This window comes from Mauremys reevesii, linkage group 11, assembly GCF_016161935.1.
Source record: "Mauremys reevesii isolate NIE-2019 linkage group 11, ASM1616193v1, whole genome shotgun sequence".
Taxonomy (NCBI): domain Eukaryota; kingdom Metazoa; phylum Chordata; order Testudines; family Geoemydidae; genus Mauremys; species Mauremys reevesii.
In genome coordinates, this window is record NC_052633.1 from 37,030,325 (window position 1) to 37,046,509 (window position 16,185).

General features: G+C 46.0%; 1 protein-coding gene across 3 annotated transcripts in view; it reads left to right on the plus strand.

The window, feature by feature from the left end:
- Nucleotides 1–6,036, plus strand: part of CHN1 (chimerin 1) — a 145,020-nt gene extending 138,984 nt beyond the window's left edge. For all 3 annotated transcript variants that reach the window (XM_039495872.1, XM_039495871.1, XM_039495874.1), the window contains 2 exons: nucleotides 1,443–1,548; nucleotides 5,153–6,036. In XM_039495872.1, coding sequence (XP_039351806.1) covers nucleotides 1,443–1,548; nucleotides 5,153–5,324 — 278 coding nt within the window. In that variant the 3' untranslated portion in view covers nucleotides 5,325–6,036. The remainder of the gene's footprint in view (nucleotides 1–1,442; nucleotides 1,549–5,152) is intronic.
- The last annotated feature ends 10,149 nt before the right edge of the window (nucleotides 6,037–16,185 follow it).

Consider the following 16,185-nt stretch of genomic DNA (forward strand, 5'->3'; position numbering starts at 1 on the left):
GAAATCTGCAAAGCCAGTACATGGTCTTCGGTACATACCTTCCCTAGATACTAAGCCTTGGTTGATGCCTCCAGGTCTGGTGTTGCCGTTGGCAATGCAGTTCTCTCTCCTGTGCAGGACTCCATTCTGAAGCCCCTTTCTCCTATTGGGGACACTGCTCAGGAGTCACCAAGAGTGGAGCACCTATAGGGACACTACTCAAAGATGAAGAAGAGGTTACTCACCTTGTGCAGTAAGTGTGGTTCTTTGAGATGTGTCCCCCTATGGGTGCTCCACTACCCATCCTCCTTCACCTCTACTTCAGAGTTTCTCCTGAGACTCGGCGGTGCAGAAGTAACCGAGGGGGCAGTTCATCCAGGCAGCCTGATATAGCCTGGGTACAAGGCATGAGGATACCAACAGCACATCTGAGGGCTGAATGGACAGTGCTAATAAAAATCTCAGATTGAGGGTGCCTGGGGCACGCACACACCAAGAGAGCGCTCATAGTATCTCGAAGAACCACAGTTACTGCCCAGGATGAGTACCTCTTTTCTTGTCACCATGTAGTGAATGATCCTGTTTACCTGACAATGTCATAATTCAAAGTAGCCTTAATTTTATTTTACTGGGAATGAGGTAATCTATGAGGGCTAGTCTACACTTACCTGCCCGGTCGACGCAGTGAGTTTGACTTCTCGGAGTTCGAACTATCGCGTCTAATCTGGACGCGATAGTTCGAACTCCCCGCGCGCTCCGGTCGACTCCGGTACTCCACCACTGCAAACGGCGGTGGCGGAGTCGACCTTGGAACCGCGGACTTCGATCCCGCGGCGTCTGGACGGGTAAGTAGTTCGAACTAGGGTACTTCGAGTTCAGCTACGCTATTCACATAGCTGAACTTGTGTACCCTAGTTCGACCCCTGCCCTTAGTGTAGACCTGCCCTGAGAGTGATTGGTAATGAGATAAAGGACCCCTAGGGATGAAATCTCAGACTCATTGAAGTCAATGACAAAACTCGAATAGACTTGAGTAGGCCCAGAATTTCACCTCTTGGTCACTTGTGCAAAACTAGTCCAAGTCGGTAGTAATTACTATCTTGACAGCTTTTTCAGTACCCATGAGGAAAGTCTTGGTGGACTCAGTCCAGTTACTAGTGGACAGGAATTCACATGTCACAATTCATCACAGCTCTTCTCCTCTAACATTGTTCTTGACAGTGCATTGGGGAGCCATGGAAACTGTTGTGAGAGAGTCATTCCAGAAGAGACCTTCCAGAAAAAGAGGGAGGCACATTGATTAAAGCAAAACCAAAGCTCATTGACATAATCTGGAGATAAACAGTTAGATTTAATCATGAGGGCTCCTTTCAGACCTGTCACTCCCCAAACCTACTGTGTCTCTACTTCTCTGCTTGAAGTCTGGCATTGTCTGCACTGATATTTAAATGTTTCTGTTTCAGAAACCATGGATCCTGATGAACAGTTGGAAACACTTCATGAAGCATTGAAACTACTGCCACCTGCACACTGTGAAACCTTAAGGTATCTCATGGCACATTTAAAGAGGTATGTGGTTTATTTTAAAAGAAATTAGATGAATTCATCTGAAACAAAGGCCAATCTGTAGCCTTTACACGAGTCTGTGTAAGCCCCACAGATGTATTTGGGGCCTTGTACAGGCTTTTATAAAGCAAATTCTGAGTTGTTTTTGTAAATTTAACACAGCACTACAATCTCTCCAGTGTCATTTGTTATAGCAGAATGAACAAACAAACTTAAATACAGTAACTCACTTAAAGTCCTCCCAGTTAATGTTGTTTCATTGTTATGTTGCTGATCAGTTAGAGAACATGCTCCCTTATAATGTCCTTTGGCAGCTGCCTGCTTTGTCCACTGCTTGCAGGAAGAACAACCCATTGCAGTTAGCTGGTGGGGGCTTGGAACCAGGGCTGGTGGGGGCTTGGAACCAAGGTGGACCGGCAGCCCCCCTATCAGCTCCCTGCTCCTAAGTTCTCTGTGTGGCAGCTGCCCAGCAGGCCATCAATGGCCAGCAGTTCAGCTGCCCCTCCTCCCACTGCCATGTGCTGATCCTGCCCTCTGCCTTGGAGCTGCTCCCCGGAGCCTCCTGCTTGCTGTGCGGGAGGGGGGTGGAGGGAAGAGGGGGGCTGTCAGGGTGTCCCCCTTCCCTCCTGCTCCTGCACCCCGCTTTCCCATCTTCCATAGAGCAGGGGGGACACACAACAGGGCTCAGGATGGAGGGAGCTTGCTGATCTACTTAACAAGGCAGTGTACTTAGAGTGGGGTCAGCATACTTAAAGAGGCAGTGTGCATCTCTCTGTGAGAGTCTCTGTCTGTCTGTCTGCTGTCTCCCCTCCCTGTATTTGTGCTGCCTTGTAGAGTGTGAGGCTACATTAACAACAATGAGTTAACCCTTGAGGGCTCAGCCAATTGCTAGTTCATCATTTAACAGTAAGGCATTCCCTGGGAAATATCCCACCCTCTGACTTCACCACCTCAACCAAGCTTCACAATCATCATTGCTGTGTACAGTATTAAATTGTTTAAAACTTAAACTCAGTGTGTGTGTGTGTGTGTGTGTATAGATATATATACACACACCTCTACCCCAATATAACGTGGTCCTCGGGAGCCAAAAAATCTTACCACGTTATAGGTGAAACCGCATTATATCGGGTAGGGAAGTCTGTGCCTCCCCAAACAGCCTGGCCCCGCCCCCATCCAACCCCCACCTACTTCCCGCCCCCTGACTGACCCCTCAGAACTTCCAACCCATCCAAACCCCCCCCCCACTCCTCGTCCCCTAACCACCCCCTGAGACCCTCTGCCCCTTATCCAACCCCTCGGCGTGTTGGAGCCGTCCCTAGAGGGGTGTGGGGCCTGGGACAAATCAGCCTCCCCACTAGTCTCCTCACTGTCCACCCAGCGCTCCTGCCCGCCCGGCCGCCGCTCACCACTTGTCTTCCCGCTAATCTCCTCACTGTCCGCCCAGCGCTCCTTCCCACCCAGCCGCCACTCGCCGCTTGTCTTCCCGCTAGTCTCCTCACTGTCCGCCCAGCGCTCCTTCCCACCCAGCCGCCACTCGCCGCTTGTCTTCCCGCTAGTCTCCTCACTGTCTGTCCGGTGCGCCTCTCCCTGTCCGCCCAACTGCTGCTCTCCTGCTTGCTGTCTTCCCACCCGCCTGCCTCCTCACCCCCCCTCCTGCCTGCCGCTCACCTCCCCATTCGCCTCCTCACCCCGCTTGCCCTCCTGCCTGCCCCCCACCCTTAACATGCCGCTCAGAGCAGTGTTGGAGACTGATGCACTGATCCACCAGCGCGCGCAGCCCCGCCCCCGAGAGCTTTAGTGCGTTGTATGTGAACCCGAGTTATATCGGGTCGCGTTATATTGAGGTAGAGGTGTAATAGTCTTTTGTCTGGTGAAAAAAATGTCCCTATAACCTAACCCCCCCTATTTACATTAATTCTTGTGGGAAAATTGGATTCGCTTAACATCGTTTCGCTTAAAGTCACATTTTTCAGGAACATAACTACTACGTTAAGCGAGGAGTTACTGTATGTCTTAAAAGAACAGAGTATTAAAATACACTAAAACAGATACACAGACACTGTGCTTTCTCCTACCTTCTGCACTCTCCATAGGCCTTAAGGACTTAGACCAGTAAAAACCCCACAATTTGGATGCAAATAATAATAATATGCCTAACCAATTTTTACTCTATTTGTAGGTACTATAAATATCTACATGGCAAGAAACTATTCCCTTCAGCTGTCAAAGTATATACAAAATCATTGAGTAAAAAATAGAATTGGCATATTAGCTACTGTGCCCATTTTAATTTGTGACATGTACCTATTGTTAACATGTACCTATTGTCATGAATAATCATTTCTTGCCATATAAATAGCTTCATTTTAAGTCTTTTTAGTGAAAACACAGTTGCACTGTAGGATTTGTTGAGTCTGCTGAGTATGTCCAGCAAAATGCAACCCCAGGGTTGCTGCATGTTCTGGACCAGATATGTCAGTGTCCACTTATTTCAATGGAACTTCAAATGAATGTATTAGTATAGCCTGAGGAATGGAAGACCAGTAGCAAAGACTACTTGTAAAGCTGATTTTTCATATCCTATTGTTCAAGGGTTGTTGCTGATCTGTTGATTAGCAGGTCAATTTATAAATTCTTACACTGCTGGCATTTGCTAAGTATGAGGAGGAAGGGGCAACACAATTTATAATATTTCCATTATTTTTAGTTTCTGTTGTTTAATATACTTACTGAAAAGAGTTGTAGTGAGGGAACAGCTAGCTCACTGGCTTGTTGCAAAATTTAGCTAATTAGCCATTGGTCCTTTATTTGGAATCATAAACTAGGAAGCAGAGTTTTGGAAATGCCAGAATAATATGTCAAAAAAAGAGGACACCAAATTCTGACAACTATTGTATATGCCTGAAGGGCTTTTATTCAGCATAGGAGATTAGATAGTTCAGCAATGTGAAAGAACATAAGTGTTTTTATAACCCACAAACTTCCTACCAATGGATATTTAGTCATTTAAAAGAATCCTTCTGGAGATTTGTTTTATGATAAAGCAGCAGTGTATATTAAGTCCTTTGTTTAGTCTGTGAACAAACTCATTTACAAATCTGAATTTGTTTTATTGAAAAAGGCAATTAACTGCCATAAACCAAAGCAGAAGTTTAGTGTCTCTAGACGGCATTTTGTTTACTGTTGTTATGCCAGTAACCAGAATTTGGGGAGACATTTATTCTGTGTCTCCGCACTTCTTAACCATATACTGTCTGAGAAGACTCTATATATTCTGCTCTGTGTGCATACGTGGTAAATTATACTCCGTGGTCCACCCAAAGATAATATAATAGCAGATCGTGAGCTTTGGAACAGGCACTGGTGGATAACCAGATAACCAGCAGTAGGAAGTTGCTACAAGTGGTGGCAAAGCTGCACTAGCAGTTTATAACCCTACACTATTAGGAACCCAAGAGCTGTGTGATGCAGCCAAGGAGGGATGTGGGGTAAGCCTGCCAAAGCACTGACTTAGCATCTTTGTTAGAGCTGGTCTTTGTGCACCGTGTCATCCACCAATATTTGGTATGACGTGCCTTGTGTTTAACATTGTCCTCCTTTACAGGGTAACCCTTCATGAAAAGGAGAATCTCATGAATGCAGAGAATCTTGGCATTGTTTTTGGACCAACCCTTATGCGAGCACCAGAACTAGATGCAATGGCTGCACTGAATGATATCCGTTACCAGAGACTTGTGGTGGAGATGCTTATAAAAAATGAAGACATTTTATTTTGAATATTTTGTTTTGTTCTTTCTAAAAAAGGAAACAACAATATTCTGTGGAGGAAGGAATATTTTAATGTAATTTAACTGGCTCTTGTAGCTGAATTCCATATTTGCTAGAGCTTTTGATGTATACAGGATAAAAATGAAGGAACTCTGTGTCGCTTCTGTAGTGCCATTCAGCTGATGTTGAAAAAAGGTTAACACATTTTCCAGTACTAGTAATCCTGGGTGTTTATCATGTTTAAAACAAAAATCTAAAGCTCTATTGCATGATTGGCTTCCTGTTCTCCCTGTTTTGATGAAGCTCCTTCTGCAAAAGAAACAAGAGAACTGATGCAGCATCTTTTATAAGCATCTTTGTTCTGGATAGTTTGTGATTGTAATTTAGCATGTTTCTCAGTGTAAACCTATTGTGAATTTGCTTTTATGTTCTATGTAATTGGTTTCTGATACTAAAAAAGAATGATTTCTGTGAAATGGGGCTTCTGGCTGTATGTTGACATTTCCTATCATTCTTTTCCCACTTTCTTGGGTGATTTCTTCCTGGTTTCTCTCAGTTCTTTTATCATGTAGTAATTTGTTTTGAACAGAAACAAAATGTGTACTTTGTCACTTTAAGTAATTCTTCATGTCTTTTATCGTGGTTGCAGTAAAATCTGCAACACTGTACAATATTTCCTTTATTGTTGTTTCAGTTGTAATTTTGTATTTTTATCTGGCATGCATATATTAATTTATTAAATTTTGCTATTAGAAATCTCACATTGTGCTGGGGTTTTTTTTAATTAATGAAAATATTTTCAATGCCTTTGTTTTCACATTTATGTTCACAAAATAAAATCTCGACTCATTTCTTGTTGAGCTATTTGAATGATGTGTGGTATTTTGGCACTCGAATATATTGAATGACCTTTGACTGAAAAGAGACAATTTATATTTGTTATTTTTTTGGTAGGACATTCCCAATCTAAATAGCTTGGAGTCTGACACTTCTTAAGGTTCCCAGCAAATTCTCATGATTATTTTATTTGCAAAATTCTTTAATCATCATCCAGAACATTTTTCAAGAGCTCCTCAGCACCTCTTAAAAAACAAAACCAAAAACTAATGAAGTACTGCAAAGCCTCCAGTACTATTAACAACTAACTTTCTATGAATTTTTCAAAAAATGTGTAGTTATTTGCCTGTATATAGGCCAGTATTGCAATTTACAGTTACACAAATATAGGTGGCCAGAATAGGTGAATCCACTACTTATTTACAAATATACCAAACTATATTTGCTTCAGGCTTAAATTGTTCAACACTGACCCCGACACTTCTGTCCTCCTCTCCCCCTCCCGCTTCCCCATCTCATCCATATGAAGGTAAATGACCAAAAATGATAAATAATGCATCAATCTAAGGCAGAGCAATGCATACAAATTGCTTATCAGCCTTTCAGCAGTACCAATGATACAGCCACTCCATGTATTCACATTTTATTCTCTAGAAATGCTCCTGAGTGTGACAAAGCAATATTATTCCATCCAACAGCGTAGACTCTGACTGCATGTCTCTAAGCAGGTTAACACCAAGAGTCATACCAGTAAGTTTTAGTAAACCTACAAGCACTATTTTCTCAGCTTTCACAATTTCTATAAGACTGGTACTCCAATGAATTTTGTTTGGTATTGTTGGAATTTTCTGTACCGTTGTAATCACAGCCCTAAAAACCAAACAAACACACCAAATTTTTTCATGTTAAGCTTTCTGACTCACTCGTCACCAAAAATGGCAGACCAGAATTGTCCAAGTGCAATATGTGACTATATCAGGTCTTCACCTCCTAAAATATATTGGACCTGATTTTCCATTGCCTTGCATGTGTGTAATCATTTACACAAATGCAAAGTGAGTGCACACTGGATGGCAAATGTTACCATTCTGATTTGCATTTATGGAGCAGCAAAGCAAGGTCTGATGCTCAACTCAGTGGCATTTCTCAGTCTGTAAAAAGATCACTTTGGAACACTGCAACAATCCATTTCGAAATGGCAGGGAATGGTGGAGGCCCAAACTGCCTGGTGTTGCAGACAGAACAATCTCTCTGTTGCCCCATGCTGCTGCCTCCATGTATCAGGGGCAGCAGCTCAATCTGCTGCCTAGAGACATTATCTGTAGCCTGGAATCTAACAAAAAGAGAAGAAATAAAAAGGAGAACTCTTTACAGGGAATGTTTATAACGAGGGAAGAGGGGATTTGGGGGAGGGGAATGGGGACTCAGAGGGATAAGGGGGGGTAGGAAGGTTAGGAACTAAAGGGTTGGGCAGTGGTGGTGGAAAAAGCAGGGACCGGGGGAGTGGAGGAGGAAGTAGGAACTCAGAGGATTGGGGTCTAATTGATGGTGATGGGGGAAGTAGGGAATCAATGGGGAGTGTGTGGGGGAAAGTGGATGGGGGGTGGGGTGATGAGGGAAGCAGGGACCCAGGGAGTGTGGTGGGGGGAACCCATGTTGCCAACTCATGGGATTTTTTTCTCTTGTGACAGATGTTCGTCAGTCGGGGCTGGAGCCAGTCTGGCAACAACGCAAGAAGCTCCAGTTAGCTAACAGATGTGAGCCTTCCGATTGGCTGCCTACCCTCCTTGCCCACCTCCTAGGACAGAGCAACCAACCATGGGTGCTGTGGGAAGCAGGAAGCGCTCTTCGCCCATCCCCTCTGCAAGCTGAAGCCCTTCTCACAAGGGGCGCAGGGGGACAGAAAGATCCCAGCAGCCTAGGGCAGCTCCGCTCTCCCTCCCGCCCATGAGCAATAGAGGGGGCACTCCTCCCCCGTCCCTCACTGCAGCACCCAGCCAGGGGAGGGATGGAAGGGATGAAAACCCCTGGAGCTGCCTCCCTAGCCTGGTAGGGGGGAGAGGAGGCCCCACTGCAGCCCCCCGGCCCTGGGGTGTGTGTGAAGAACCCAGCAGAAGCAGAGGTGAGGCTGGGGCACTGAACGGATGGCAAAGGGTGGGCAGGGCGGATGCAGCAGGTTGATGAGGGGACAGGTGTGGTTTGGAGATGGGGATGCAGGATTAATTGCTGAGCAGAGAACAGGCAGATGTTGAGGTGGGAGCTCCTGCAGTGGGGGCCAAAATCACCTTACCCAATGAATCTGGGAGAGTGACCAAACACCACAGTATAGTCTGTTTTTAAAAAATCATGGTTTTTAGGCCCATCGTGATTTTGGGGCGGGGGTCGGTCATGACTTTTGTTGTCTTGAAATTGGCACTGCTGGAAACTGGGTGGGCAGAGGTGGAAGCAGGGATCCAGAGTGGGGGAATGGAAATGGAGAGGAAGAAAGTGGGCCCCATGGAGTGATGGAGCTGGAGGGGGGGGAAAGGAGGGCACACAGAGACCCTGCCATGAGGAAGAAGGTGGAAAGAGGGGGGGCACCCTGAGGCCCTGGCCTGGAAGGAGAGCTCATGCTGAAGGCTGGTTGCTGGGGGGGAATTGAAATGGTGGTGCACACACTGCCCATGGTTGCAGGGAGTCTCTGAAATACAGGGGGATGGGAGGGTTCCATATGGGGAGCCTGTTGGTAGCAGCTGGAGAATGCAAGGAGTCCCTGGGGCATGCAGCTCACTTGGCCTAGTGGAGCTACACAGCAGATTTTACATTGACTTGCACAGCTGTCAGTGAAGAGAGGCAGTACGGCAAACCTGCTACAGCTGAAAGATCTCTGCTTGCTCCTCCTCTTGGATTGGGTGGAAGGCTGTGGTTGAGTTACTTGTTCCTGCAGCTGACAGCTCTGGGAAGGGGGTGGGGCTGGGCTGCTGGTCCATAGCTGGGTGCCCCTTGCTCCCAGGATGCCTGGGGCTCTAGCTGCTCGTCCAGGGCATGGCATGAGGACTAGAGCACCACGTAGCAGGACCCAAGCCTTGGGGTAAGCTGGGGGAACCAAGCTCTAAGCTACATCTCATTGGTCAGAGACCCCAGCCAAGTCACAGAAGGGAGACCTGGCGGCCTCCAACCACAGAGATAAAGCCTAGAGTGGCCCTAGCCAGAGAAACACACCTAGAGCATCTCCTCAGCCACCCATCCCCAGGGCTAGGCAGGAGAGAGGAGCTGCGGGTGCCTTATGGCAGGCTCAAGTGAACTCCTGCACCGGTGGGGTCTGAGGAATAGCTGGCCAGGCTCCTGGCCCATGTGCCCCTCCACGGGCTGCAAGTGCCCGGCACAGTATCAGGTGATTGCATGGCTGATTCCGCCCCCATCAGGGACCTGCCCCCTCCCCGTCCTGCCCAGGGGGTGGGGCTTTAGCTCCAGTGATTATGCAGAGGGTCTGGCCTAACCAGAACACTCCCATCCTCCATGTGGAGATCCTGGCAGGCTCCAGCCCTTCAGCTGGGTTTGACCCCCATGGGCAAAGGTTCATCTCAGCTGGATCAGAACAAGGGCCCTCGCTCACTTTAGCTTGGCTCTTTCTGCCACGAGCTCTGTCTTTGTCTCCTGAGTCTCTTGAACCAGTATATGCAGTTCACCGGGAGTGGGGCCTTCTCTTGTCCCAGGGTCTGCAGTAATTACCCCTTCCCTGATTTTAGTTCCTGGATGGGGTTGAGCAACCCTCGCCAGCCAGCCAGCATACAATCCCTGGCTCACAAGCAAGCAGCACTTGAGTCATGCAGCAACGCGCTGGGCCGCTGCTCCAGTATTCCTTTCTTAGGAAGGACTTGAGCACTGCTAGTGCTCCCAGCCCTGTGAGCCTGTGCTCGGTGGGTAGAGAAGTGTGACCACTTGCCTCCCCCCGCCCCCATCAGTGGTCAGTCTCTTCTGTGCTGTGGGAGCTGGGCCATGGCAAAGTGATGAGTGAGCAGCCACCCCTGCCCAGAGGCTTCAGGAAGTGGGGACTGGCCTGGTGTGGTGGCTAGGGTGACCAGATGTCCCGATTTTATAGGAACAATCCTGATTTTGGGGGCTTTTTCTTATATAGGCTTCTATTACTCCCCACCCCCGTCCTGATTTTTCACACTTGCTGTCTGGTCACCCTAGTGGTGGCTCACTCCCTGCTCAGTGGAGTGTGCTGCTGGGTTACAGCTGGCTGGGCCCAGCACGCTCAGGATGTGGCACTCTGGAAGCACTGGGCTCCAGCTCCTCTCCCGGGCAATCACGTACACAGCTGCCTAGTCGGCCAGACAGGGACCTTATCCACTGGCAGAGTAGTGGGAGGGGGAGTACCAGCAGGCTGCATCCCAGCAGAGACTGGTGGGCTCCCATTTAGGCCATGCCAGGTGCAGAACAGGCTGCTGCACTCAGAGCTATTGCTGTGCCAGCTGCCCAAGACAGACAGTGTGGATCCTGGGATGCCCAAGGCCAGGACCTGGGCCTACTGCTGCCTGCTGGGCACCTTCTGTTGCAAAAGCGCTTTCTGAGCATGTGTGTCCTGGTAGTGGTGTGGTTTGCCTAACTGAGCCTGGTGTGCCAGTACCAGTGGGACCTGCTGCTCTGGACTCAGAGCCTGGCCAGGATGCTGCTCTTCACCATGAGTTTCATCATGGTCTCCTTCCCTTATGGCTCAGGCTACTGGTGTGCAGTAAAAAGTATGCACCATTCCAGTACTTTTTTGGGAAGCCAGAACAGCTGTCCAATACTTTTATTTTTAGGACTGGAGCACTGCAGATAACATTGCTAAAGTTAATACAAAAGGCTCAAAGATATGCCTGTTCCAATCTTATCTGTCACAGCACTCACTGCTGGATTTATACGGCGCTGCCGTAACAGCTTCATGTGCCCTCTGCCATGTTCATACCCGGCTGCTCTAATGGCTCCTTATCCCCTCTGCTGTTTTTCTAATGCACTGCTCTAACAGCTCCATACGCCCTCTGCTGGATGTATACTGTGCTACTCTAATGGTCCCATGGGCTCTCTCCCCTGTGTAAATGACCTAATACACACACTGCTGATATACCACATTGCTCTAACATCCCCAATTCTCAGGTCTTTGGTGCAATGCCCTCCCAGTGTTGTATTCCTAAATCATCTTTAGATCCATGATCTTTTTTAAAAAATAATCTTTGCTGGCTTTTATGTGTTCTTGACTTGTTTGAACTGCTGCACCTGTAAATGTGTTATCTCAGATGCTTCCCAGCATTTGGATTGCTTTTCACCATGCTGCCTGTGCATAACACACTCAGAGCCAGCATAGATAGCAATGTGAGCATTGACCTTTTGTAAGGACATCCTCCAATGTGCTTGAGCTGGTATAGTCCCGTACAAACAATTCTCAGCAGCCAGCATAGTGTGGCCAGAGAAGAGGTCATCACAGGACTTCCCTGTGCGCTGGCAATCCTGTTGTAATGACACTTTGGGTATGTTGACACTGCATATGAAGGTGTGACTGTAGCATGGATCAGTTTACCCATGCGAGCTTTAATCTAGTCAACACAAGTAGTGTACATGGTACAGACTAGCATCTAAGACCCTGGTTCCACAACAGACTGTACTTGAGTGGCTAGCCTGTGCTGAAGCCCATGCCACTATGTCTACATCATTACTATCGTAACTCACATTAGCTAGACTAAAGCTAGCACACATATGCCTACCCATGCTACAATCACACTTTCATGTGCAGTGTAGATATATCCTTTGGCAGAGTAGGTTTTAATGGATTGTCCAAAGGACACACAGTGAAAACTTTTGTTCCGAATTCCTGTCTGTGCAAAATCCATCTGTTCAAGGCATATTGCAGGAAGTGCATGATAAACAGGAGTAATTCGGATAATTTTATCAGCCTTTGTCTATCCATGATTTCTCCAATATGAAGTACACCACTCATCCGGTCCAAGTGTGCTAACAGATTGATGCTGTTGACAGTAATGATTGTATGCCTCACTTTTCAGAACAGCCTTTAGAAGCACTGGCACATCTAGAGCAACATTGCCAGTTGCTCAGAAGAAAACTGGACTGGATCCAAACTGAGTTGGAGAAAACAAACCCAAAATATCAGACATTGATTGGACTCTCAGTAAGCAACAGCCAATGAGCAAGGGGGTGTTCATGTAAGCTGCTATTGAACTTGCCCTGGGCACATTCCTGTTTGCTGCTGGTGCTGGAAATGCCATTCCTCCCTGGGATGATAGGAATTATCTAGCCTGGGAAGTGTTCAGTCTTTAGAAACTGATGCATATTGCCTCAAAAAGCCATGTGCAACTGTAAAATTAGCCCAACATACCACAATCTAAGGGCCCACAACCAACTTTAGAAAGGCACCCATAGTCATGGGCAACCTTGGGAAGACTGGCCCAGGAATGGAAAGAAGCTAAACTGCCATCAGCTTCTAAGAGGAGGGCGGGGTTCGGCTCTCTGCTTAATTTCCTTTGTATACACATCCCTCTTTAGAGCTAGATCATGAGTAATTAAGATTTTTCTCTGCAACTCCTATACATATGGACTTCTGGTTCATGTATATGTTTCTCTCCTGTAATAAGCACATGCTATTTTCCCTCGATCACAAAACGTGACTATAGATAGATGAAAATACACACCAAATATTGATGATTAAAACCTCTGAATGTGTTAAGCAACAAATAATCTCAGGGCTGTGGAGTCTGCATAATTAAGACTGTCAGAATGTTTCTGATAAAGATGTACTTACCCAAACACCGGAGTGGAAAGCACATTCTGGAATGTACAGTCATCTACAGTAAAATATGTGAATTTATTCTATTTAATTTTACATGCTTCATCCATTAATGTGAAATGATTTTCCTCTTTTAAATAATAAAGCTAATTAAAGTCATTTCAGTAAGGTGATTATTTTTCATTAAGTTTTGTCACAATGTATTAAATGTACATTAGGTGGTTACTGACTTGCTTTTCAGTGCTTGAAATATACTTGTAGCATTTCATTTACAAAGCTGTACCTTACATTCACATGGTTGGGCCCTAATTTGCATTAGTAATAGGGAAAGGGGCTTTGTGGGACTAGCACAACTATTAAAATATTTGATTGACTTTTAATCCCTGGAGACCTGTTTGGATTTCAAACCCCGCAAGTAAAGTGATTGTCCACATTCCAAAACCACTACATTAAGGTGACATAATTCAGCAGGACTGCCTGTGCCTGCCTAAGAGAAGTACAATCCTGGAAAAATGTATGGGACTGCAGGTCAGGTTTTAAAATCCATGGGCTTAATGAGGGATTGCTTACAGATCTGAGTTTTAAAAAGAAGCCAGTTCTGGAGATGGGAAAGGAAAAACCAAGAAAGACTGCTCAGTCCAATTTGTGGGGAAAATATAAGGGAAAAGAAGCCGAATAAGTTCATTGTAACCAAAGGGGCATGTAGGAATAGTACTAGGGGAAAGTAAGTCCATTAATAGGGGCAGAGAAAGAGGATGAAATTAATGACTCAGAAATAGCTAAGGCACTGCATGACTTTTTAAAATTTGTCTCTAACAGGGAAAAATAAAGATAAAATAGAGAAGTTTAGGGAGGAATTGTTCAGGGGAAATTTTGGGTGCATAATTAGTAGTGATAGCATGAAATGAAAAAAAAGGGAAATTTTAAGTTATCAGAAAAAACTTCTTGTCTGTGAGGTATAATAAACTGCAAAATAATCTCTCAAAGGAAATAGTGACAGCATCATTGCTTGAGCCATTTAGATCTAGACTGGTCCAAATACTAGAATATGTACAGAGAGCAACGTCAGGACTGGCCTTACCATGAGGTGAACTGAGGTGACCGTCTCAGGTGCCAGACTATGTTGGGGGGCGCCAGTAGGACCCAGAGTGTAGAAAATTGTGTCTGCTGCTGATGTATATGTATTCTCTGTGCTCCAGATGCACAGAGATGGTGGAGTGCTGTGCTGGAGGAAGGAGGACACAAGAGACATAACAGGCAGGCAGGAGAAAAGGTGAGAGGGAATAACAGAAAGCAGCAGGAGCTGCAGGGAGATAGAGGAGGAGGAGCCTCTTATATACCTCTCTATCACCCCCAGGAGCCTGGACTGATTAACACCAGCTTCTCAGGGAGCTTCCTGTTTCCTGCTGCTTCCCAGAACCCTCTTGAGGCGAACAGGCAGTCAACTGAAGTAGTAGGAGCCAGTTAGGCCCTTAAAATGCTGATATCTTCCCTCACTCAGGCCCTGCTACCGGCCTGCTTTTTTTGTCCCCTTCAATTGAGTGTTGAGAGCCACTATAGCTGGCACAGATCAGCAGTCAGTGGGGCAGCATTCAGAAAAAGAAAGCAAGCAAAGGAAGCTTTTCTATCTAAGCAGGAAGGCGCTTTCCTGAGATACATAGACACAAATGTTCACGGTGAGCCTTCCGGCCCCAGTGAGGATGTGAGTGGTGAGGAGATGCCTGAACTTCCAGTTAGTCAGAGTGCAGGTGACCTGGCAGCTACTGCAGCATCCATATCTCCATCTCAAATGGATGTAACCATGCACATTCCTGAAGAAAAGTGTAGATCAGAGAAGAGTGTGGTGGAGGGGCAATAACAGCTGCTGCTGAGTTTAGTTCCTTAAGTCTAGATGATCCAGGACTGTGGACCCACTTGAGCAGCAGCCTGAGGGACTTCCTTGTACTGCATCGGCCACAGCAAGTGAAAAACTTCATGTTCCCCAAAGACAATGAAAATAGAAGTTTCCATCCAACACATTACTGGCATGAAATCCCCAATGGTGACAAAGTGGAGAGGCCATTTCTTATGCTGCATACTGTTTTTGTTGCAAACTCTTCCAGTCTAATGTTCTAGACACATTGGGCTGTACAGGAACAAAGGACTGGAAAAATCTGGCTAGAAATCTGGCATGCCATGAGAAGGCAGCAAATCATCAGAGAGCATTCCATAGATGGAAAGAGCTTGAGATGAGACTAAGGTTAAAGGCCACCTTAGATGATCAGCATCAAGAGAAGATTGCATCAGAGTCTCTTTACTGGCAAAATGTTCTGAAAAGGCTCATTGCCATTGTGCAAATGCTTGCTACCCAAAACCTAGCACTGCGTGGCACTTCAGATCAGCTGTATGTGCCAAACAATGGAAACTTCCTTAAAATTGTGGAGCTGATGGCTGAGTTTGATGCTGTCCTCCCTCCAGGAGCATCTAAGAATAGTCACCACCATACACACACCCCTACCTTGGAAAAACAATTCAAAATGAGATCATACAGTTACTGGCAACAAAAGTCAAACAGAAGATTGTGGCAGATCCGAAGTCAGCAAGATATTACTTGGTTATTCTGGACTGCACACCTGACATCAGCCATATGGAACAAATGACTTTAATGGTGCATTTTGTAACAACAACAGGACCTAGTGAAAATGTCCCTGCAATGGTGACTGTCAAAGAGCATTTTCTAGAATTTATTGACATTGATGATACTACAGGAGCTGGTATGACAAATGTGCTTCTTAAAAAGCTAGCAGATACGGGAATTGTGATTGCTGACATGAGAGGTCAGGGCTACGAATAATGGTGCCAACATGAGAGGAAAGAACAGAGGAGCGCAGACACGGATCCAAGAGTTAAACCCTCGAGCTTTTTTTGTCCCAAGCAGTTCTCATTCATTGAGCTTGGTGGTCAGTGATGCAGCAGCAGCTTCTAGTGAGGCTGCTGAATTTTTTAATGTAATTCAAAGCATCTATGTATTTTTCTCTGCATCAACTCATCGATGGCAAATTTTGAAGCAACATCTGGGAACATCCTCTCTGACACTGAAACCACTGAGTGCCACACGATGGGAAAGTTGAGTGGAGGCGATAAAGCTTATCAAACACCAAATTGAGAAGATAGATAATGCCATAGTTGCCAATATGGAGGATAATGCTATGACAAGAACTGTTTGTGTGAGAACAGTGGCAGAGGGAAATGGAATCACCAGAAACATACATAACTTCAAATTTCTGTGT